Source organism: Takifugu flavidus, chromosome 3 (genome assembly GCF_003711565.1).
Source record: "Takifugu flavidus isolate HTHZ2018 chromosome 3, ASM371156v2, whole genome shotgun sequence".
NCBI classification, from domain to species: Eukaryota; Metazoa; Chordata; class Actinopteri; order Tetraodontiformes; family Tetraodontidae; genus Takifugu; species Takifugu flavidus.
In genome coordinates this window covers 11,464,267-11,488,744 of record NC_079522.1, presented here as the reverse complement: position 1 = coordinate 11,488,744, position 24,478 = coordinate 11,464,267, and the positions used below count along the sequence as shown (strand labels likewise).

The following is a 24,478-nucleotide window of genomic DNA, read 5'->3' as shown; positions in this document are numbered from 1 at the left end:
CCTCCCGCAGCGCTCGACACCGTCCTGTCCAGCTCATCAGAATCAGCACACACGCGAAAAAACATGAGACAAAAGAGTAAAAGAGAATGACGTGGGGGTGGGGGGAATGCTGAGCTCGAGGAATGCCATTTTGTGTTTAGAACCAAAGAGGCATCAGACAGTGTGCCCCCCCCCCCCTCCCCCCACTCTCCCTTTTTCCCGGGTGTTGTCAGCGCCCCCAGGCCATGTCGGAAGGGCAGCCACATCCTTGAAGAGTCTGCCCACTCCAGCCGCAATCGTTGCAGTTTGCACATTGTAAATGTGCACCATCGACACAAATCTACCAGTTGAATGAGTGAAAGTTTCCTGTGGGTCCAGGAAGGATAGACGTCCCGTTTCTGCCTCACTCGACAGAAAACGCGGCAGGAAAGTTGCTTAGGCGGAGTTTTTGAGCCGTTTCCAGGCTTTCAGGGGTTGGAAAGTTTAGCCCGTGTGCATGACTACAGGTTAGCTTGGAGTTGTTCTGGATTTCTAGGCAGGGTGGAGGCACCGCTGCTTCTTCCCGCCGTGGCGAAATTGGCAGTGTAGCTGTAATTGACGAGGAGGGTCAGAGGCAGCTCGAAAGCTAATTGATTCCCGCTGAGACGATCGCGGCGGCGATTAGGCGGAATCTTCAGGCTTTCCCTGATAAATATTTCCGCGCAGGAAAAAAAGAACATCAGCTGGCAGCGAGCGAGTGCACGTCAGAAGGAACTCCCTGAGCTGGGGACCGTCTAATTAATTCTCACTGCTCCAGTCTTAACGAGGTCTTAATTACTCCCACTGACTCTCTCAAGACGAGAGCGCAGGGGCCGCTGAGCAACACGCTAACGGATGAGTGTCTGGTCAGAAGGCAAGAGCGCTGTGTGTGTGTGTGTGTGTGTGTGTGGTGTGTGTGTGTGTGTGTGTGTGTGTGTGTGTGTGCATCTAAAACAGTCATCAGCTCAACCCACTTCCCACACGGGTAAGAGGCCCATCCTTAAGAACCAGTTTTCTTGTAGACAGAGTCCATTCAAGCCCAATTAGGGACCTAATTCCCTTACAGTGAATATCCCTGATCCTCCTAACACATGCTACTTATTGTGGGGGCGGGCGCTGACCCGGATTTCGGAAATATGGTAATGATGACGGTAATGAATGCGGCGGGACAGTGAGACGCACACATCCAGAGACAGACAGCATCAGCACTCATCACAAACAGGATTACCCACGATTCATTAAGCCCCATAATATCAGCAGTTGCTTGAATATGCTGGATTAGGTGGGATTACCATGCAATATTCACGAAAATTTGTGTAAACAACTGTTAGCATGAGACGCGGATAATGAGGAGTTTTGTTCTTGGAGGATGCTGTCACATTTCCAGAGGTGTCGCCTTGCTTGGTGGCCCCAGCAACACTGTCCACAACACTGCGGGATGGCGTTACAATGGCTGATATTTTCCAATAATAATTTCCCCTCTTTCTGGAAATAATAAAGCAACAAATGTGTATTCGTCCACAGAATAAAATAGTTCAATTTGTCCCATTTTGAGCCGAATGTTTGGTTGGGAATTGTTTTTATTGTTGCTTTATTTGTTCTTGTTTCTTGTTTTGTTTACCAGGAAACCAAATAAAATATCCAGTTTTCCTGATAACAACAGGCAATAAAGTAGCCAAACTACTGTGTTAAGATTGGAAAGTAGGTTCAAAACTTCGGAGCCACTGAGGAGTAGCTAAGTTGGGACTGCTGACCACTAGGTGGTGTCATTTTAGTTGGGGATCAGTTGTTGATTTAACTGCTTGTTTTACTGGTGATAGCAGAGCTTACTGGACTTAATTGATTGAATTAGCGTTTCAGTTTGTGATCACTGTAAAGCTAACATTAAAATCTCCATTTAGAGTTAGTGCGCTGAGCTAAATTAGCCACAATCAACGCTGATTTGGACAGAATTTCCATTGTACGAGTTATGCTTTTCTTTATCAGAAAACGCTGTTGACTTCAAATTAAACCTGTTTTTCTGGCCTCCGTTACAGACGGACATGTGCATCTGTCCATCTGTCTTGGAAAGTGAGGTTCCAAACTCTCCACATGCCTTGTCTCCTAAACCTAATTCACCAAGATAAAGCCACAGATTCAGCTAAAAGGTAATGTCAGTCTCTGCCGCGTGCACACTCTCAGTCTATTAGTCCGAAATGAGCACAGTCATTAGCCAAAATGCTAGTGAACAAACCTGCTGAAGAGGTTTTTTAATCATTTTCCTTAAGCAACAGGAAAAAAGAGCTCCAGAAAAAATCTTTTCTCCTGGCTGATGAATATTTTACTGAAACTTTCTTCATTATTTGTATCGATTTAAAATATGTATTCTTCAGGATAGACTTAATCTTTTTGTCTATAGTAAATTACTGGGGTCACGACCTCCATTTTTACCACCTTGAGAACTGGATCAGTCCAGCCCATGCTGGGAGCAGGTCGGCATGGCAACATGCATTTGCCTGCAGTCGGTGATGAGGATGTGGCGCTGGTACGAGGAAGTGGTCACCACAGACCAGAAAGGGCAGCTGGTGTGTGTGTGTGTGTGTGTGTGTGTGTGTGTGTGTGTGTGTGTGTGTGTGTGCACTGCTCATTTGGATACAGCGTCCTGAATCCGCAGAGGAGCCGTATGCTCCTTTGCAAACAGCCTGTAAAGCACAAAACAATCAGTGTCTTTGTTTCAAATCTGTTGTTCTGTTGTCACTTGTTTGTCTTCCCCTCCCCTCGCTCCCTCTGTCATCTACTCCCGACACATGCGCACGCACCATCCACGCCGTATTGTTCTGGTTTCATTTTCCTCCTACCTGCTGATTTAAGCTCCTGCATTTAAAATAAAAATAAAGCCCCGACAGGCTGAGAGAAGAGAAAGAAGCAGTTTGCATGTGTGTGTGTGTATGTGAGTGCGTGTGTGTGTGTGTGTTTTGGGTGAAAGGGAGATGGAGGTTGGTGGGTGTGTGTGGACGGGTGTGTGAGAGGGAGAGTGGGCATGGACAGCCACCCATTCATTAAGTGTGTTTACATGCACACAATAATACCAAATTCCTGCAATAGTTTGATCACATGAAATGTGACCAGATGCGGATCAGAAGCTGGCCTATACACTCTGTGCATGTGCTCCATTTCTCCTACATTTCACTGAATTGGAAGCGGAAGCTTTCCGGTAGTGACCCGGTAGGATTTGTTTTTGATAACTGCGGAGCGACTGTATCCTCCGCAGGCCCATTGCAATATACATCAGCCAGGTGCATCACCTAATACGCAGAAAGGTCTTACCTTGACATCGGAGAAGAACATTTTGAGCATGTTGGAGGACGGGTAGCGGGTGTAAAAGAACATCAGCTTGGCCTTCTTCAGGTGGTTGGGAGACAAACCCTCCTGAATCTGATGGGAAGAGTATTAAGGAAGCAGATCTGGGATCAATTTTAGTGACAATAGCACCATTTAGCCCAACCTTGGTTTCCTCAATGATTGCTAATCTGTTCAAATCATTGTTTCATGATTTGCGATTGATTTAAAATCCACCTCGATAAAAGTGTCTCGTACCAGAGATGGTGGTCGAAGGGAGCACAATGACAGGAAATCAAAATGTTGGAATGACAGGAAATCAGAGCAAAGCAGGTGTGTTTTACACCTGGAGCAAGAATACAAGCACCTGCTAGCGTTGGATCAAATCCCAAATACTGTGCTTATGTGTCTGTGTGTGCATGTGTGTGCGTGCGCGCGTGTGTCTATGTCTATGGCTGTGGCTGTGTGTGTGTGACAGCAGCTGTGCCCCACCATGCTGCCATTTCCTCACCACATTACCAGCCCTGTAATCTATTGGAGAAGATGAAGCAATCAATGAAACCCCCTGCAAGGTCAATTAGTGCGCAGGCAAACAAAACACACACACACACACACACACACTGGAAACAGCAGTGAAGACCATCAGAACAAGTCAGGAAGTAGTAGAAGTAGGTTCAGTTATAAGAAGTGATCTGATTATTGGCTGCGGCTGATCGCTGAGGCCACAATCACAGGTTTGTTCTTCTGGGGGCTGAAACATGAAGTGGCGGTCGTTGTGTATTATTTATCGGCTATTTATCGGTTGGCAGCGGCCGGTACCTCAGGGCCACCGCAACAACACCATCGACTGCTTAACATTCATAGCAACCTGTCACTGCCTGCCTGTGTGTGTGTGTGTGTGTGCGCGCGTGTGTGTGTTGTAGTAACTAATGAGTCAGTGAATAAACAAAGTAACTTTTCCACTCCTCTCTTTTTCCTGTCACAGTGTGTTCATCCTGTTCAACATCTGTGACCACAGTTGTGTGTGTGTGTGTGTGTGTGCGCGTGTGCGTTTCATGGAGGGTGCACTGTATCAGCCGTAACTTGACCTTGCTACCAGGTGTGTGTATGTGTTAATGTGCGTCTGTATGTGTGCGTGCGTGCATACATGTGCACGCGAATAGATTGGGATGTGGGGGGGGGATAAATTCATAAATGAATGGGGGACATCTGCTCAGCTTTGTACAAAGGATTAAAGATACACAGACCTAAAGCAGAGGGTGTGTGTGTGTGTGTATCTGTGTGTGTGTGTAAATGATAAAAACCCTGGTCTGTCCTAATCTAGTAACAGTGCTTCACCATTTATACACCACAGAAAATCATAAATCACAACGGCGAACTGTTGACAGTCAAATTTGAATATTTCCCGTCATTTGTGATGTTCAATTGTTTTATTTGCATATAAAAAAATATCTGATTTGTCTAATCTGCTCAGTTTCTGCTCAATTTAGCTGAACCTGCAGGACCGGCAGGAAAATGGCTGATGGCGGGTCTAGACTTTACAGATAAAATCAGTGACCGTGGTTCCATAAATAAAGGGCCCCTGTGGTGTCACCTGCAGACCAGCGAAGGCATCGCCCTCGTTTTAGCGCCCTGCCTTAAACGTTGGAGAGCAAATGCCAGAAGTGAACCTCCATTTTTATGTTCTTCCACTGGAGATGTTTGTGTCAGTCCTGATTGAGCTCGCTAAAATAGACAGGAACCGCCTGGACAAAACATCTAACTAATCCAATTTCCAAATGAAACACACCCCGCCTTTAGCGTGCGGCAAGTGTGACAATAAAGTGCGGTAAATTAAAATTTTAATGCTAGGCAGCAGTTCAGGGTTAGCATTTTGTCACAGTCACTTGTGTTTGTGAACTGAAACATTATAAATTTAATTAGAAATGCTGGATTTTTAAAAATTCTTCTTATTAAACTACAAATTTTCTATGAGAAAACAACAATTTCTCACACTTAATTAGCCATTATAGAGCGACAGTGGTGGGGGGGGGGGGGGTTGAAGGCTGATCAGTATCTTTGAAATACTAATGTTCCATTTCAAAGACTTGTTTTCTTCTTTGGATGAATGGAAAAGCATTTCGGAATGAAACGGCTCAGCGGGATCAAGAGGCGTGTCAAATATTTCCTTCTTTTCTTTTACATTTAAATTGGCTTTGAAGGCAACACTGTGATCACGACCAATGCAGCTGCAAGGAGTTCCGAGCTGCCAGGTTCAAAGTCTTATTTTTCCCTTTACTTTGTTGTTCATGCCGATTTGTTTGCCAGTCAAAGTGTGTATCTGGGAGAAGCCCTCTTCATATGAAAAGGTTAGGAACGTAAGAAGATAAACAGGTACCTGCAAACACCTGTGAAAAGTGTGTGTGTGTGTGTATATATATATATATATGTGTGTGTGTGTGTGTGTGTGTGTGTGTGTGGGTGTGAGAGGGAGAGATATGAAAGGTAGCAAAGCACACACAGTTGCTGCCAAGCAACTGAGGGCGAAGGCCAACAAATGAAGACAACCGGAGAACCTTAAAGAAGAGCTCGTGGACATTAAAAAAACCCTGAGATACACGAGAGCTTCATCAGTCAGCTCTTTGAAACATGATTAGCTTTGAGCTACTATGTGTGAGGTCCTACTCTTCACACACACACACACACACACACAGGTAAATATGATTTGCTTTGAGCATTTATGTACAAAGTCTTTGTGATGAAAGAGAAGCTACCAGCACGTGTCCCTGTCCGTCTGTGTGTGTGTGTGTGTGTGTGTGTGCGTGTGTGTTAAAGTGAGAGCTCTCTGACCCACTTCTCTACACCTTTACACACCACGACCTGCTGCACAGACTTAAAAGAACTTGAGAGAACAGCGTGCAACCTGTTTAATCTTCCCCCTTTTGCGCGCCGTTTCATGTGTCCCCACTTGGGTCAGAAACAAAGGGGTCGGACGAGGAGACAATTAATGCAGATTAATCGATATCAAAGGGCCACTGCTTGGTGCTGGTGCATGTGAGTGGCCCTGATGTGATTGATGGCATTAGAAATAATGCTATTGAGCTATATTTTGTGTCTGTTGGCACATTTTCCCTCTGGCGACTATGAGGGCAGTGTTGTGCACAAGTGGAACGCAGCAAATATTCAATTACCGAATTAAATAATTATGACTTTTGTCATCGACAGCAAAGACAGACATCGAGATAAGACTAGATTTAAAAATTGGGCAGATGCTGGAGCTAGCTGGACAACAGGAAATAAGTTTTTTTTTAAAAATGGATGGCAACTACATGTTGAAACTGACAAGCTGTTGTTTTAGGAAACTTGTCAGCAACAACAACTCACAGTGCTTGCACTAGACACTAAATATGGTTAACGGTGGAAGGATACAGTGTTGCTGGAGTAGGGTGATATGTCGGACATGTCTTGCAGGTCTCCGCACTCAGACTTGATGTGGGACAGAGACAAACCGTCTGGTCCGTGCTGATTCGGAGAGCTCTGTCTGTGGTGGTGGTGATGGTGCATGAGGTGACCCCCATTGAGGGACGCCATCTTGGTTCGGAGGCTCACAGTTTCCCGGGTCATGTCCATGCAGTCGGGAGAAGAACGATGGTGGTCCTTGGGCCCTGCAGAGTAGCCATCTCCTCCACCCAGGGGGTTCTGAAAGGGGTAACCCATGAGGGGGAGGGGGAACGGATGTCGAAAGGATGGGGGGCTAAAGCCAAGCGAGGCTGCGAGGGGAGGATGGAGGGAAGGGTGGTGAGGAGGTGGAGGAGGAGGAGGGAGAGAGGAGGAGATGTTGGTGTTCTCACCTCCCCCACTCTTGCGGACCACCAGGGGTAGCGCCTCTGTCTGGTCATTGGGTGTTGGCACACCACTCAGACCACTGAAGGAATCCAGTGGGCTTGGGACAATGACGTCACCGAAGCAGTGCAGTCTCTGACTGGGGGCGTGGTAGTTGGACGTGGGACTGCCGTCACTGTTCAGACTGAGGGCCAGCACGCTGCTTCCAAAGCGTGAGTCTGGGGTGAGAGAGGGGAGGGGCGCATAAGGTGGCGGACAGGAGGAAGAGGAGTTGGAGGATGAGGAGGGTGCAGCTGGTGTACTGGTGTGGCAGCCGCCATGGTGGATGCCAGGCTGCTTTGGGGACGAAAACCCTTTGACGACAGTGTCGACGACCTGGGACACGGCACAGTTCAGCTCCTGCTTCAGCGTCTCTGCCAGCTGCTTTCCTCCTCTGCGCTTCATCACCCTCTCTCCGTTTCTCTCCTCCTCCTCCCTGCCGTCTATATCCTCCATGTCTCTGTCTATCAGGGCTTGTTCTCGAAGGAGGGCCCTGGCCCGGTCCAGAAACAGGCCTGGGTCCAATTCTGACAGGTCGTCGTGGCCGTTCCGCTGCCTGTCTCGATGCCGCTCCTCCAGCCCATCGGAGCGGATACTGTCTTCTGACAAGTTTCCGTCCTCTTCTCTGTCACGACCTCGATCGGCCTCCCCATTATCTTCCTCTTCCTCCGTTTCGGAGTCGTAGATTTGGTAGAACTTCTCCTGAAGTTGACGAAGTTGTTTCTGAAAAAGAGAAGTAGAAGAAGAAGAAGAAGTTACCGGATGAGGCCAGACATTCTTGTACCACTACAGTCGGGTCTGTGTGTTTCTACCTGCATGTCCTCCAACTGCAGCTTGAGTTGCCGCCTCTCCTCCTGACGCTGCTCCTGCCTTGAACACACCATCTGGGTGAAGCTGTGCTGCTGCTGAGGCAGCCGCTGCTTCCTCTTGTTCTCCCGGTAAACCTCGCCGGCGTTCCCCCCGACGCCCCGTGAACCCGGGGACCCCAGAAGAGAGGCGGGGCCGTCGCTCCGCCGGTGGTCATGGCTGCCGATGCCGTGGCTGCTGCCGTCACCTCTGCGGTCACTGCTGCCTCCGTTGCCGTTTTCATTTTCGCCGCCGCCTTCCTGGCCGTGCTCAGCGCCACTGGGCCGCACGAGGGGCGAGTGACTCATGCCTCTGATGATGTTCTCGACACGCGCACGCTTGGCACGGAGGTGTTCATCTGTGAGTCTGTCCAGGTCAAAGGAGGAGATAGAAAGCGGCTGAGGGGCAGCGTGGGAGTTGTGGTTCGAGGGAGGACGAAAAGATGAGGAGGAAGGTGGAGGAGGAAGAGGAGGCCCGGGGGAGAGGCAGTCGGATGGGCTGTCGCGTTCCCGGGAGGAGTTGCTGCATCCATCTTCAGCCTGGATCTCTGATCCACCACTGGACAGATTACCACTTCCCTGAAGAGCAAGAGAGGAGGATGATGACGATGATCGGTCATCGTTAAATAATTGTGCTCATACGTTTTCTGAATCACACGTTTCCTGTCATCGCGGCAGCCAGCAAAGGTCACAGCTTCTATGAGACTGAACTGAACAGAATATGGTGTGTGTACCTGGAAACCTGAGTCACTCCCTCCATTCTTCCCCATGTTGTTCTTTAGCAGCTGGGAGATGATGGTGGCGCCGGGGAAGGGCATCATGGTCTCTTCATATGAGTTGGCCCTCTTCAGAAGCTTCCTCAAAACGTTGGACTTCTCCCCATTGGCGCCACCCTGGGTGACCAGCGAGCAGTCCCCGTCCTGATCCACACTGTGTGATTGGTTCATGCTGTCCAGCAGGGTCTCCCTGGCACGGGTGAATATCACGCTACCCACAGTCCTTTTCACCCCTATATCGACTCGTCGGCGTTTGGTCTGTCTGGTTAGGAGGGCGGCGCTGTCATGATCAGGCATCCCGCAGGGGTGCTAAATGGGCATGACCAGGGGTCCTTGCAGACACACTCAGGATGAGAGGAGGCACCTGCCGGACAAAATTTAACCATTCACTCATAAAAAGTGCGAGGACAATGCCAAATTATATATTTCTGTGGAATTTATTTTTCTAAATTGGTCTAAATAAAAAGGATAATATCATTAAAATTATTTTCTGGAGCTTGATGAAAATAATTTTTCATCCCAAAAAACACAAGCACAAAAAAAAGAAAATCATTTGTCAGAAATCTGATGGGTATCAGTTACACACAATATCGTTAATATTTCAGACAATATTTCTTCCGTGCGCGTTTCACTCTGATAAAAAATAATATTTTCCCACAGAGAAGTCGAACAAGCCGCGCTTGTACTCGGCTCTCTCCCCCTCCACTCAGGGGTCGCCCCGCTTTCTCCTCTTCTTTTAATGTGAACAAAAAAAAATAGCCATCAGTGAAAGCCTGCGTGAAGCTGCTGATATATTCACACATGAAAATAAGCATCCGCCGCTCGCGTTTGCATCTGTTTTGCAAATGCGTGCGGAGCGCAGGGAAGCAAATATCTGACAAATTAGAGCAGCGTCCCGCAACACTTCAGGGCCGGAGAGAACGCAGAGGACGGGAAAGAGAACGGGGAACCTCGGAGAACCAACTAGCGGCCAAAACACACACACACACACACAAATACAGAGAGAAAGAGAGCAAGGGTTCAGATCAAGGGGTCCAAAGATCCTGCAGACGGTTTTGAAATGCGGGTCTGAGGTCAGCTTCCAGCAGCCGCACGGGTGGTTGATTTTTGTTCAACTTTTCCAGCCTAAAAAAAAGTCCTAAGGTGACGCAGAAAAGGTGATGTGAGAGTGTCTGGCTGTGGACAGCAGGTTCAAGGAAGCGAAATGAGAAGTGATTGTGACAAAACACTCATATTTCCCTTTTAATCATGTGTCGTAAACCGAGTTCACGGAAGATTTGAAACAGGTAAGAGGAATTCCCCCCCCCCAAAAAAATCACGATTTAAAAAAGACTGCGTGGACAAAAGTAAAACAGGCTGCGAGGGTTTAGTGATGAAGAGAAGAAAGTTCAACTTTTACGCACGAAAATAAAATGTATCTCATTTCTGCGAGTCTGCAACAATAAGAACAAAACGGTCAAAAAGTAGATTTTAAAGTTCTTTCCGATAAGATGTCGGGTCAGCTGGACGGCCAAAACGGTAAACCGATGCCATGTTTGAGATCCTTTGATTTGATCTGAATGTTTTCGGCTGAGCCACTCCGTGGGCAGCGAGCGGAGCCCACACGGTGGCAGGTGTGAAAAGTTCAATTCAAAGCAAAGAAAAGCAGCAAAACAAACGAAAACCCACAATGATGACACCTTCGAGTTTAAGAACAAGCAAAAAATGAAATCATGCTGACAAAAGGTGCGCGCAAAGTAAAAGTAGTTTCGGTAAACGAGCACAGGCGCCTGGACGCGTCAGAACGATGTTGCGGGACAATTCACTCACACACTCTCACACACACGCACGAACGGTTTCGGCTGAGGTTCGACTACCAATGTGTTCAGACTTACTTCTCCGTCGAGGGTTTCTCCAAGTGGCCGCGCTGAAGAAAGAAAGAAGCAGATTCGAGCACGCCGTTAAGATCAACGGAGAGGAAACGGACGTGGAGTGCGCGGACGCGGGTGTGCGTGAGAGAGACGGAGAAGGCGTGCGTCAGAGAGAGAGAGAGAAAGAGAGAGAGAGGCACGGAGAGAGAGAGGGAGAGAGAGCGAGAGAGAGAGATAGACGTTGCTCGTGTGCGCCGCTCCTCTCCCGGGATGAGAAGTGTTGAGTTTCCAACGCACTCGCTCCGTCCGGCACCGTCTCCTCCTGACCGCCGACAAGAGTCTCGCTAAGGTGCAAGAAGAGGCGCACATGAAGGACAAGCTAAGACGTTGCGTCACTGGCCCGCGAGTGAGGTAACGGCCCCACCTGACCAATGAGGGAGAAGAGCCGCGGATGGCGGGTTCAATTTATAAGGACGGAGACGCGCAGGAGCGGAGCGCGAAGCCGACAGTTAGGTGCAAGTTAAAGCTTCCGAGTCCCGGGGAAACAACGAGTTTTAGCTGTACTTCAACTTCTGCCGCTTTCTGCTCTTCTCTTTGAGCTAAACTCAGATGAAACCATTTTCAAGCAGATAAAGCAAAATTAGTTTACCGCCAACAGTTAAATAGATTTAAACTGTTCTGCTGAGGGCGCGCCTTAAACTGCAGCGCGGCCGGTTTATTAAACTCCGAAATGCTTTTTATATTCCTGTATCCGACAATGTAAAAAAAGAATAAATATTTAATTGGTACGATTATTAGACCCACCGGCTCGTTTTCATCAATTAAAGCTGAAAAAGTAAATCAGAAGTGAGAAATAATCTATTAGTGGTCGTATTTGGGTTAGCAGAGGAATGAAATCCAAACATTTGGGGAGAATTTAAATTCAAATTTTCACTCGGCCTCAGACGAAACACGCATTCTGACTGTTAATATTTTATATTTCATGTAAACACTTTTGTCTGTCTGTAAAATTCCGATCAGCCGAGATTCGGTTTGCGCGTGCCGGTGTTCTGAGTTCAGGCGCATTCCAGCAATAGCACAACTGCCTGTTTGATTAAAAAAAGGCAGGATCGGCCCTCCAGGACTCTCACCCAAACAGCGAGATCGAATAAAAATGTATGAAGTGATAAAAATGGAGGAGTGCAAGAGAAATGTGCGTACAGAGACTTCTGTGTTTAAAATCCAGCCTAAATATGGCAAAAACTCTTTCAGGGATAATCGTAATTTTGCTAAAAAATGTATTTTTTTTAATATATATATATTTTTATATGCGCGCAACAAATGACGAGGATGTGTGCCGATAAATAAATGTTGCTTTTATGAGTTGGTTTTGTTTCAGTCCATCTTTCCTTGTTCCATATTCATCCTGTTAAACATCAGCGCAATTTCTCCAACACGAGAGGATCCGCGCGCGGATTTACGCACCGCAGCCTCTCTTCCAGACTGAGCATCATGACGAGCGCGCTCCAGCTGTGCGTGTCCGGGAAGAGGGTGAAATGTGATGACATTTCCTCTGGAGGTGGTGGCTGCGCCCAGGATGCTCGCCGAGCCAGAGGCCCGGGTCCTGGCTCCAAAAGTTTCAAAAACCCACCGGTGCAGCCGCCCGAGATGATCGCAATATTCAGAAAATTGATTCTGGCGCAAGCACTGATTTTAGATCATCAGGCCACTGAAACTGTTTAAAACGGCACTTTAAATTATTTTAAGATGGACAGAAAATAGAAAGAAGGCGGTTAGTTTTCAACACGATGAAAGACATGGAAAACAGACATTGGCGAGAATAAAACAGGCTGGAAATGAGGTTTATTTGTGTTTCTGACATAATTATGTGCTTTTTCTGAGATTCAGGCTCATTTTCACCATGGGGGGCGTAAATGTATCAATGTTTAACTTGTTGATGTTCTGTGTTAGCCTGCCTGATGGGCCATTCACCCTGAGCTTGCGTGTGTGCGCTTGTGTGTGTGTGTGTGTGTGTGTGTGTGTGTGTGTGTGTGTGTGTGTGTGTGTGTGTGAACTGTCCCCGCAGGATTCATCCCAGAGTGACCCTTAGCCGGCACTGAGGGTTTAATCACTGCCTACATGACAGGATTTAACCAAAGAGCCAAATCCAAACAAGCAGGAGCCACGTCTGACATTTAGCTGACACTCTTCATCCTCAGAAAGGAGGAGGAGGAGAGAAAGAGCACTTGACGACTGTACACTTTTGCTGCTGCCATTTTGAAACTGCCGCACTTGGCTGGTTTGTAGCTAAAGCCTGACGCTGTTTGAGGAGATGCCAGTTTCACATAGAACCACAGGTAGACCTGAAACAAAGAGAACTCTGTACTTGGTAAAAATGAAAGGAAAGCTGCACTATAACCCCAATCCAACAGGGGGCAGTGAAAATAAGATTAGGCCAAAAACAGGTGAGATGTCGCTGTTCCAGCTCTGATGATCGAGGTTTGAATCGGAACTAAAACCATGAATGGTTGAACCCACAAATGGCAACTAGAATAGTGTGAACGAAGGTCTCAGTCAAAGAGGAACGTCCATCAGAGCAGAACGACCCTGGAACTAAAAACTTTATTGTATGACTCTCCGACTGCCGGAGTTTCTGCTGTGCTGCCATCTAGTGGCAGAACCGAGAGACCCTGCGTGTTCTTCAATGTTGCTAAAAGCAGAATTCCCCCTCTTTTTTTGCTTCACCAGAGGTGGCAGAAATTTCTGTCACCTGAAAGGTTCTCCATGAGACTGAAAACAGAGCAAAAAGGAATAATGAAGACAAAAAAAAGTGGAGACAGAATAATGGTGCTGATGGGATCTGGAGGGAGAAATAGATGGACATTGAGCTTTCTTTTCCCGTCTTTCCTGCACCATCCCCCTCTTTTCTCCCACTTTCTCTTTTTTACCTACTCTTTCCATCAAAATGCCATTATTCAGGACATTAGCGACGAAGAGCTAAAAGCTCTCACTGTTGAGGAAGGTCCCAGGGTCCTTTCTGAGAGCCACCACACATGCACGCGCACACACACACACACACCTGGATTACCTCATATAGTGGAGGCAAAGAGGTCTTATTGCAGGTATTAGCCCCTGATCCTCTCCGCGGCGGTCGACAACACGAACATTTGCTGACGTAAAGAGAAGCAAACCATCCTCGTGGTTTCATTTATACGTTGTGAACTTTGACATTGTTCCCTGCTTTTGTCAGTTTCTCTTTCCTCCAGCTGCTCTTGTAATAGCTGCAAATGTGTCCAAGTAGGTGGAGAATTTTCCTACATTACTGGAGTGAGGAGGTGTTTAATGGATGAACTCAAGGGGTCTTTGGGTTCCATCCCGATTGGACCCAAACAATCCCAGAAATAGCAGAATATCTTTTTATTATCCAGGTTCTTCAAGAACTGGAGCTCTACAGTGTCGCCAAGCATGTTTTATATTCATTTGTGTTTGTTTGTGCTTTGTGGAAATTTTGAATGTAAGATTTACTTTATCAAGAGGTTTGTCGATGACTTCTTTGTTTTTATGAGTAGCTCTTGAATATTCGTGTTGCCTTTAGGGTGTGTCAGCGTTCCTGATTGTGAATATCCCAGTTGTAGAGTTATTACGACTGAACGTGACTCAACTGCATTATTTTCTTAAGCTATTGGTGTTTAAAAAGAAAAAGAAAAATGAAACACACCACAGTCTTCTAAAAATTCTCCCCCACCAAAGCTAACAGGCGGTACAAAGACCGTCCTCAACCATTCTGCTGCTTCAAAAACAGGAAGTTTTGACTTAAGCAAATTATTGGATATCATGTGGCAGGAAAAGCTGAAAAAGTTGAGCTCTACGAACAGAAACATTACCAGTAAGTCTGGAACAAACCTTGGGAACAGAAGAACCCGCCCGGAGTCTTCAAGTGTTTCTAGGTTTCTCCGTTTTGTCTCCTCGCTGGATACTGACTGAAGGTTTCAAAACCTTTTTTTTCATCTACTTCCAAATTTGGCTCTTCAACTTCTCCTAATTATTCCATTTCCTGAACTCTGGGACTTGAAGGATTTTCATAATTCATCGGGCTCTTTTTTTCTGTCATTACAATTACTGTCGTACAAAACATCCAAATTATTCATCTGTTCATTTCTTTTCAATTTGTGACTCTTTCTTTCAGTCCCTGTAATTTATGTTTTCTTCCTTTTTATCAGTCCTGTAGAGCCCCACACTGCTCATGTATTTATTCATGTTTTTTCTGCCTCTGATGGACTAACCTGAATAGAGCTTGTGTGTCTTTGTGTGTGTCTACGTGTACACACGTGCGTGCATGCATGCGTGCGTGCGCCCTGCTGTAGACCTCCTCTATTGTGGTGATTCTAAAAAAAGGTCTTAATCTGCCCATTGCCATTACTGCTGCTGAGACCTCCAGCCTCTGTCTCCCCTCTTGGCCTGATGTTGTGCCCAGCCACCGAGGCCCTTTGGTGGGCTGGCTGGCAGGCAAGTAAGGGTCTTGGGTACGGAGCTTTGGCCCGGATCCCCGGTTGTCCAGCACTGACGCCCCCTTACATCCCCACACCGCCGCCTCTGTCCCATCCCGATTTGGCCCCGATGCCGCCTTCCTGGCAAGGAGCCTGGATGGATGGAGAGCAGAAGAAGAAAGCCCTCAGCCGAATGTGCAGTGGAGTGAGGAGAGGTTGAGAGGCTAACAATGCTATCAGAGGGCTGGCGTCCATCTCTCAACACACAAAAACATGCGTCCTGCTCTGTTTGTCTTTATTTATCGCAGCTCTTCACATGTAGAGGACAACAAAGGAAAAAAGGCGGCAGGCAGTATAAAGTCAGAAAACAAATAGTCATGGGCGACGACAGTTGGAGAAAATTTAAAGACCAAGCTAACAAAGACATAGGGAGGTAGACGCACAAATCCAGAGACAAAGTGACAATAAAGGTGGGAGAATGGCGGCAGTGTTTTCCACCAGTCGGCTGACCGAAGCCTCTGAGACACTACCGGGCGTTTTGGGGTCCCCATGGAAACAAAAATCAACATGTTTGCCTGAAACACATTCATTAGCGCCTTGTAGTTGAGCCAAAACCCAGAATCCCAGGGATGAGGAGACGCAGAGTCTAAAGCCCCAGCACAAGTACAGACAAAGGACAAAAAGACAAAAAAAGAGCTAAAACAAACTTTTATGTTTAGCCCTTTTTCTGCCGTCTACTCATTGACCCGTGTCGTTTTGAGTCGGCCATCACTTTGGGGATCAGTGTAATAACGTTGCCATATTTGCGAGGGGTATTATAATGATAGCCTCGAGCGTGTCAGGGTAAGCTTTGGATGCAGGAAGTCGCCTAAACAGTCCGTTTGTTTACTTGTTTTATTCAATAAAAGCCGAATTAACCTTGGAGCAGATTTTATGTAATCACATCGAACAACATTTTTTTTAACACGGTAAATAAAAGTTGTTAACATGGGATTTGTATTTCTCCCAACACATCAAGTATATGACAGTATTGACAACCCCCCCCCCCCCCCCCCCCCCCCCCCCCCACGCCAGCCTGATAGAGAGAAGCTGAGTATAATAAGTCGGGAGAAAGTAGGACATCTCTCTGTGTGTCAGCCAAACACACACCCAAGCAGACACACACACACACAAAACACAAAATCAATTAAAACCTTCACTCCTTTAATTGAAATTGAATTAGAGAATTCTACCTCCTGCCCCTTGCGACATAAGAAGCCACTCGGGGCAGATAGAAGGCTGAGCTGTTCTCCTATTTAACCAATGACAAAGAACTTTTAGGTAAGAAAAAGAGTCAAGTAATAAGGCAGTATGAAACACATGGCCGGAGACACACGAGCTGAAGTAAGAGGGAAATTACACTGAAGCTCAGTCGAGCTGAAGTAAACATGTCTGGAAGGAACATATCTAATGCTGTCGCTAATGATCGCGTCTCTCAAGCTTCAGCAGGATTCTGTGTCTCAGTCCGTGGTCAGAAAAATGGTCTCTAGCTAAATGTGCTGAGGGTGGAGGTAAAGCTCCAGGTGGAAGAAGAGGGCAGCCAGTTTGTGATTAGAACTTTTTTCAGAGGAAGACATCCTAGATTTTCTGAATTCAGCCACCTTCTCCTATGCAAGCACACATTTGTCACGTGACTCAGGAACTTCTCGTCATCGTTCTCCGCACAGGTTTCACAAGTAAAAGCTCACTGTTCGTGTCCACCCCTCTTCTCCATGTGGGTCAAGAAGCAACGCACTAACTTGCCACCTGCTGCCTGATCATTCGAAAACAAGCTAGACTTATTTCCGCCTGAGCTGCACCCCGCAATCACGGCACCAGTAAAACCACTAAATGCACCAGTAGAGCCTCCGCTCCATTTAGCTTCACTTCAGGTGCTGCTGGTGGATGGTGGTCATGCAAAACTTGTTAAAATTTTGGTGGGAACAGATGTTTTTAACCCGAAAAGGAGTGCAAGTACACCGCGAGGCATTTGTTGTTAAAATCAGATGGTTTTGAAGGATAGTTTTACAAGACAGAAAATTAAAGCCCTGTGAATATTTTAGCAATGTTAGATGAAGGCAGAAAGCCAGGTGCTGTTTAGCTAGCAACGCTAACGGCAATCACCACTGATTCCCAAATTTGCCAATTCACGTGTAAGACATTTCCAGTTCACAGTGTCAAAACAAGTGAAATGTTGTCGTATCTGTAATGAGAAGAAGAGGGGTGAGGTGGGGGTGTATCCAGATTGAGGCCATGGTCTGACCTGCTCCCCCCCCCCTCCATGTTGTTTGTTTGCCTGTTTATTAATTTGAAAAAACTAAAAAGAAGCAGCCTGTGCAATTGTTCCTCTCCTGCTTCATTTAGTGTAATTATAAACCCATACTGCCTGTGTGAGTGTGGCGGAGAGTGTGCATGTGTGTGTGTGTGTGTGTGTGTGTGTGTGTATGTGTGTGTGTGTGTGTGTGTGTGTGTGTGTGAGAGAGAGAGAGAGAGAGAGAGAGAGAGAGAGAGAGAGAGAGAGAATGCAAAATGTTGCAAAATGACAGGTTGCTCATTGGTCTGTGTGTGAAACAAATATGAGACAAAATGTGCGTGTGCGTGTGTGTGTGTGTGTGTGTGTGTCCGCTCTCTCCTTGTCTTATTTATCTTGCTCAGTTTTGATTTTCCTGCTGGTGTCTAAATCGGTTAAACTCAACTTGAACTCTGGACTTTTTGGAAACGTTTGGTTTTTTGATCTGATTTTAATGTGAAGTGTTTTCTCTGGTCATTTCCATACAGCTCATTTCACACGTAGATGTGAGATGACAAAATTTCCACCAAGTTCCCTTTAAAGAGGGTTTTAGTGTCTCCTACCACCTGTATCATATCAAAACACAATAGTCATGAATGATTTCTTCATCAGTAATGGATCATCAGAACTTTCTTGAGGGTCCTCTTTTCTCTTCTGATCCCTCCAGATGAGTATGATCCATTATTAATGTCTTAACAAGGTCTCTAAGGATCCTCCATCCATTATTCATGCCTAACAACACCCCTTGTTCTCTCCCAGGATCTCCTTCTGCCATCATCCTCCTTCCTTCCACTGCCGTCTTCCATCCGAACGTCTGCAAAAAGCTAATAACAGGTGTGTCTCCTCCCCCATCAGCACGCCCCACCTCCTCCCGTTCTTCCATCTTCTGTCCTTCTGTGATTTCTTTTGGATCTCCGGAGGTTTGTGCAAACGTGTGTGTGTGTTTTCCACTGGGAGAACCTGCTAAACATGTGTGTGTTTGTGTTAATGAGGCGTTTTGTTAATGTTAAAGCACGTGAAACTCCAAGAGACTGTGAACTTGCACAAACGGATGCACAGCTGCACACCAACAGCACCCCCCCGTACCTGTTTACACATCTGTCTGAACATAAATCAACAGCTGTTTTTCATTCAACATGGTAAAAATGAGACAATTTAGGAGGAAATTGATCTGAGAGACTAATGAAACCTGGACACAGTATATGAGCTAACCTGCTAATGGAGGAAACAGGTATATTTTATGTGATGTGTCGTCAGGTTAGGAACTGTCACTCAAAGAAAAGTCATCCTCATGAAAAGATAACTAATAATTTAATCATGGAATTGTGTTTATTTTAAAATAGACTAAATACAATTAGTAATTATAAAAAAAAAAGGCTTCTTTTGCTCTGGTTAACTTGCTCCAGTGCAGCCAGACAGAAGCACCACAGGTTACCACAGGCAGCAGTCAGTCAGTTAAATGTCTTGAGTCCTCACGATGTATCGTGCCTGTGTTCTTTTATTATTATTCTTTTATATAGTACATAGTGAGGACCGGAAGGCATTGAAACCTGCCAGTCCTGTCTGACTGCTGCTCATGGTAACGTATGGTGTCACTTCCTGTTTACTCAGATTTAGGTATTGTCGGAGCACTGTGTTGGTATTGGGATTCACTTAAAGTTAATCTTTGCAAAACTGTTGTTGCGGACCTACCAAAATTAAAAATCACGTAAATTCACGCTTCCCATTTGTCAGTTGGATATTCTAATCCCTCAGTTACTCAGTCAGTACCTTTACTTGCACAGTTTGAGTGAGCTGTGCTCAAAAATGGACTTTGTTCTCTTGTCGGAATTTGTTCAGTTTTTTTCATCTTATATATATGATGTGCACGGTACTTATTGTGCAGATGACATGCACGCTGTCCCTTGTGTTTATGGTAATATTGAGTGATGATTTTAGTTGCAAGGCCATATGCCAGCGTGGGGCGTTGTGATGATTTCCATTTGCATTGTCTGGTATCTTAGTCGAATAAGCTAGATACCAGTATTTGGAAACAACTATTCTTGTTTACAGTTTAATAGTTTTTCTGATATAAATCTTTACGACAGTGCGGTAGCCAAACTCCCATATGTTTAGTTGCTTTTTGAGACCAATCACTTGGTATTCTTTGAGTTCAGATGAAGGGTTATAATAAAACATTGTTACTTGGGTTTTCTGAATATTGACTTTATTGTCTGCATTTGTGCCAAATGTGTCAAGGAGATCGGGGGTTGTAATATATAGCAAAACATCATCGACGTACATCAGAATGTTATTTTGTGTTACAAATGAAGTGCAAAGAGGGTTTTTGATCGATGGCATCCCTGAAGTGTGGATCTTTCCATTCTTATGCTATCAGTGAGGCCATTTATCTTGCTTCTTTCTATAGTTTGTTTTAAAATTGCTAATTGATTTTTCATTGAAACAAAATTGCTCTGAGCACTGTATATTATCCTGTGTTTGGCATCCATGGACAAAAACAGTTTGTACAGTGTAAATTAATGTCCATTCTGAGCACATTTGAATTCTGAAGGAAAGCCGTCTGGACCATCATCCAACAAGCCCTTGGCAAGTACTGTTGGATGAAGGTTGACCAGAAGTTTTCAGCTAGCTCCTGGCTTTTGCCTCCACCACCGGGTCCTTAGAACACTGTTGGACTTGTACAGGGCCTGTGGCAATGAGCAGTCAAAATGTCCCATGAGCAGAATTTATGGCTTGTTGATGCTTGGCCTGGAAGGCAAGAGATTCATCCTCTTGGGGAAATTTGGCTTGGCACGCCAAAATTGGCAGTCCTGGTAAACATGTATTGAGTCTCCCTTATTGTCATGATTACATTGACAGATTTGAGTGATTTCGTACCCTTTGGGCAAAGGTGATAACTCCCCTAAAACACATTATTCTTCAAAGGTCTTCCTTTTGCTCCCAGGTATGTACATTTACATAGAAACACCACGTACCCACACTAAGGAAAGATATCTTCTCTTAAGTTCTCTTCACACCAACACTCAGATGGTTCCCCAGTCAATCCCCTGCTGCTTACTCTAGAGCCCTATTAAGTTTACATCTTCAATCAACAGAATGCTAGAATTACAAAACAATAATTTACCTGCCACATAAAAGTCACTTGGGAACTGTTTGCCCTGCTTTTGCGTCTGCATGGCTTATGAGTAGCATAGCATCAGTAGCCAGAGGGATCTAAATTCATCCGCTATCAATTTAAAAGAAACAAAAACACTGGCCACATAGACCCATTTGAGCGAAATGACAAATGGAACATCATATTTTTTCCTGCTATTTATTCTAAAAGCAATGTCTTGTGTGGGCTTTTTGCTAACCAAACACTTTGTAATTAAATTGAAAAAAATTGACTGTAAATATAAGTAATGAATGTTGCCCCCTCGCTCGTTGGGATCTAAACTGAGGTGGTGGCACAGAGAAGAAGATGACAGTCTGCAGAAGCATAAATGATAAACATCGTCAGTGGAAAAAAAACAGAAATCATGGTGCAAAAGGTTAAGCAGAACATAACAAGGCGTCGGATTTCTTTTTTTATTTTTTTTCATTGACGATGAGGACGGAGCTGTGAGCAGCCGCTTCACCGCGTTTGGAAGGGGGGGGGGGGGGGGGGGGTGCACGTTCACCAAAACGATGCCGGATGTGCCACCTAAATCTGCATCCCTCCGTGCAATTTTCCTCAGACACAGGGCCTAGTATTCCTCTAGAGCTTGTATGGAAAAAACTTTAGTGAAATCACACCAATTTCCAGGATATTCTGCACCAAATTTAAATTTCCGTTTTAGTTCACCAACAAAGGGATTTCAATGACAATTGCATGATCATGGAAACCATCGAGCCCTATTACCAGCTGCACTTAGATAGTCATTATTCTTTCTCCTCATTCAAATAAACTGGCATTGGGGACAAAACTAAACGATAGCTCTCCCCACCATATCTGAGTTCTTTGATGAGGTTGTTTGTTTTCGCCTTAATTGCAAATTAAAACAGTTTTGTTCAGAGAGTAAGAGCGGACAATCTCCATCCTATCTAGAGGAGCGTTGGCAGAGCATTCAGCTGTCATGTCCCTGTCCAGGTAGGGGAGGCTGACTCCATATCTACTGTTAACATTAGACTTAAAACCTTCCTCTTTCAGAAATGTAATTCTGTAGTTTGAAGCATTATTCCATTCAGACTAATTATCATACTTAGAACAGGGTTGTAAATTTAGCAATGCTCACCTTGGCCCATGGCCACATGCAAGCAGAAGAAGGTAACACTGGTGGCTAACAAGCTCATTGTCTTCTTACCAGAAACAACAACTTTTCTTGGTCTATAGAGCGCACCTGATTAAAAGCCGCTGTCTATACCGCATTGAAACATAGGTCGCAGAACAACTCAGACTTCTGCCAGCTTATTCTGCAGTTCAACTGTAGAAAGAGCCACTTTATTAAACACTGAACGGACGACACGTCAACAAAGGGAGGTCTTCAATCACACACATAACCTGTCTTATGGTGTGCAGGTGCAAACAGTAATTAAAACAGTAATTAAATACATCAACAACCAGAACTCAATAAATAGAACACTAACATTGAAAGTTGCAAAAGATAACATTTACAACGAACAAAAACAGGGTTAACACCAACCCGAACCCACAGACACATTGCCACAAAGCATGCTGGGAAATTCTCACACTGACCCTCCCCAACACGCTACACTACCTTTGCTTTTCTTTTCAAACGGTGCCTGTGACGCGGCAGTAACACAGCACCAACAGGGCTGGTTAAAAAAACATACCGGTAAAATTTCTTCTTCAATTTTCCATGATGAGGGTCTGTTTATGCTAATTTTATTCATACACAAAGCACGAAGTTACATTAAACTTGCGTCTTCCTCGACACATATATTCCACCGGTCTCTCTTACCTTTTCTGATCGAGCGCCCCTAGCGGCCGATAGAAAAAATACATAAATAAGCCGCACCGTAGAATAAGCCGCAGTGTTTAAAGTGTAGGAAAAAAGTAGCTGCTTATAGTCCGGAAATTACAGTATATGTTCAATGTGAGTTCACCATGAATAGAATAGTAATGCAAAAAATGCAGAAAGTCAAAGAACACTCTCGACCTTTGTCTAGCTTGTTACAACTTTGTGGCCGAGTTGAGTTGGTCGGTGCCTTAAATAACATCAATTTGTTTCTAGCACTTCTTTGACTTTCTATGAAAAGAGAAACATTCCTGTTCGTACCACTTCCTTTCTCGATTGTCAGGTCTCTGGTGGTTTTAGCTTCTCTGGATATCATGTTTATGTCCACACGTTCCCCTGTGCTCTCCTGGTAACCATTTCTGGCCTCTGCTCGGCCCCTCTGTATCATTCTATCAGTACTGCTGACCCCACAGTTGTGCGCAGATCTGCCAACTAATCCTACTGACCCACTCAGCTCTAGAGGGATTCCTCTTCTCTCTCTCCTCCTCTTTCCTCTGTCATTTCCAATCTCCTTTTTCTTTACCCAGCCAGCCATTAGCAGGAGGATTCCCCACATGAGCCTAGTGATGCTCAAGATTTCTTCCTGTTAAAAGTAGGTTTTTCCCTGCCTCAATGATTGTTGGGGGTCAGGCCCTGGGTTTCTGTAAAGTGCATGGACACAACTTTGGTTGTAATAAATGTTATTTCAGTAAAGATAAACTGAATTGAATTATAAAGGAAGGTCATTGTGTGAAGTGAGGCCATCTTGGAACAAGGACTGAGTTTTGTCACAATAGAAGTCCAAATGTGTGTGTCTGTGGGAAGCTAGAGTCAAAAAACACTTTCTTCACACAACATTCACTTTAGAATAAACTCATTTTTCGATAGTGACTTGTTTGCAATATAGCCTAGCGGCTGGCAAGGTTGTGTTTACTTGACACGTATGTGGTGGGATCCACTTGCAACACGGCAGTTCTGGACAGTTTTAACAGCTTTATTGAATACTTGAAGGTAACAGCACACAATCACAGGCCTCCCTGGAATGGAAAAAACACACCACAGTCTCGGGAGGGCAACAGTCTGAATAAACACACAGCAAAACTCTTATTCGGGAACAGAAGGTTGTCAGATTCACCAGGGCAGAGATGTAGAGGAAAAGTCCAAGATAGGCAGGGTCAAAACCAAGAAGTCCAATCAGACTATGTGCTGGAAAATCAGGCATGGAGCAATGCCAATCTGGCAAGACATGAATGTCCAGCAGTGGCATAAATGTGCCCAAGAGGGAGCAACAGGTGAAACTGATGAAAGCTGATCAGATGGGTGTGGAGGAGGGGGGGCGTGGCAGCGTGAGTGGAATCTTCCACCTCAGCACGAGAGCAGGAAGTGAGCTTTACTAAAGAAAATTCACAGCTAAAATGTATTTAATCTATCTGAACTGGGTTATTTCCACACTTTTTCTCCAGTTTGGTGGCATCTGTCAAAGAGGTTTTCCTGTGTTAAAGTAGAGGAGGCACCTGATGAGCGAAACAGACCCACAGAAAAGAAAACCTCATCCCAACCGGTGAAGTCCAGGCCCTGTTGTTACCCGCAGACCTCGTTGTGAATAATGTGGTGGAAGAAATATTTTCTTTTTTTTCTCCACACCCTCTCATGTACTGAAAGCTTCAGTTGTGACCTTGACCAAGAATGATAAGGTTTTTGTCACGTTTGCGTCCCACTTTGAGCAACAAATGACAGCTACTCATATTCTAACCAAGCACAGGTTGGAGTTTGTACCAACCTTTTTACTGGGGTTGGATTTGAGCCTATTAGCTGCAAATTGTTCTCACAATTAATAAGTGCTCTCAGTCCAAATTTGGAGGGTAAAATTGTCATATGTGTGGTGACGTATTGTACAATTTTGGACAATGACAGCATCGGCTTCTGTAGTAATTGCACTGAATTCCTGCTGCGTATCTGCTGGCGCACTTCTCTTCAACCTCCGTGGATCATCCCTGGCTTCTTAACGGATTCTTGCAATAAAACACTTCTTGAGTTTTAATTAATACTCTACAAGCTTTTGTGTTTCGCTGCACTTCATA

The 24,478-nt window shown here is 45.3% G+C and overlaps 1 protein-coding gene and 1 long non-coding RNA gene across 3 annotated transcripts in view; one reads left to right on the top strand and one right to left on the bottom strand.

Annotated features, from left to right (window-relative positions):
• The window catches only part of LOC130522930 (prospero homeobox protein 1-like), a 21,472-nt gene extending 10,481 nt beyond the window's left edge, over positions 1-10,991 (bottom strand). The window contains exons 1-6 of one of the 2 annotated variants that reach the window (XM_057027820.1): positions 10,672-10,991; positions 8,756-9,161; positions 8,250-8,600; positions 7,989-8,207; positions 6,724-7,899; positions 3,304-3,411 (exon numbers count right to left, since the gene is read on the bottom strand). In XM_057027820.1, the coding sequence (XP_056883800.1) occupies positions 3,304-3,411; positions 6,724-7,899; positions 7,989-8,207; positions 8,250-8,600; positions 8,756-9,094 (2,193 nt within the window). In that variant the 5' untranslated portion in view covers positions 9,095-9,161; positions 10,672-10,991. Of the gene's footprint in view, positions 1-3,303; positions 3,412-6,723; positions 7,900-7,988; positions 8,601-8,755; positions 9,162-10,671 lie in introns of both variants that reach the window. The other variant, XM_057027819.1, reaches the window with a different exon arrangement.
• LOC130522933 (uncharacterized) lies at positions 2,035-24,478 on the top strand. Its single transcript, XR_008949740.1, has 3 exons — positions 2,035-2,144; positions 18,181-18,255; positions 23,861-24,478. It is a non-coding gene; the product is annotated as an uncharacterized LOC130522933 (long non-coding RNA).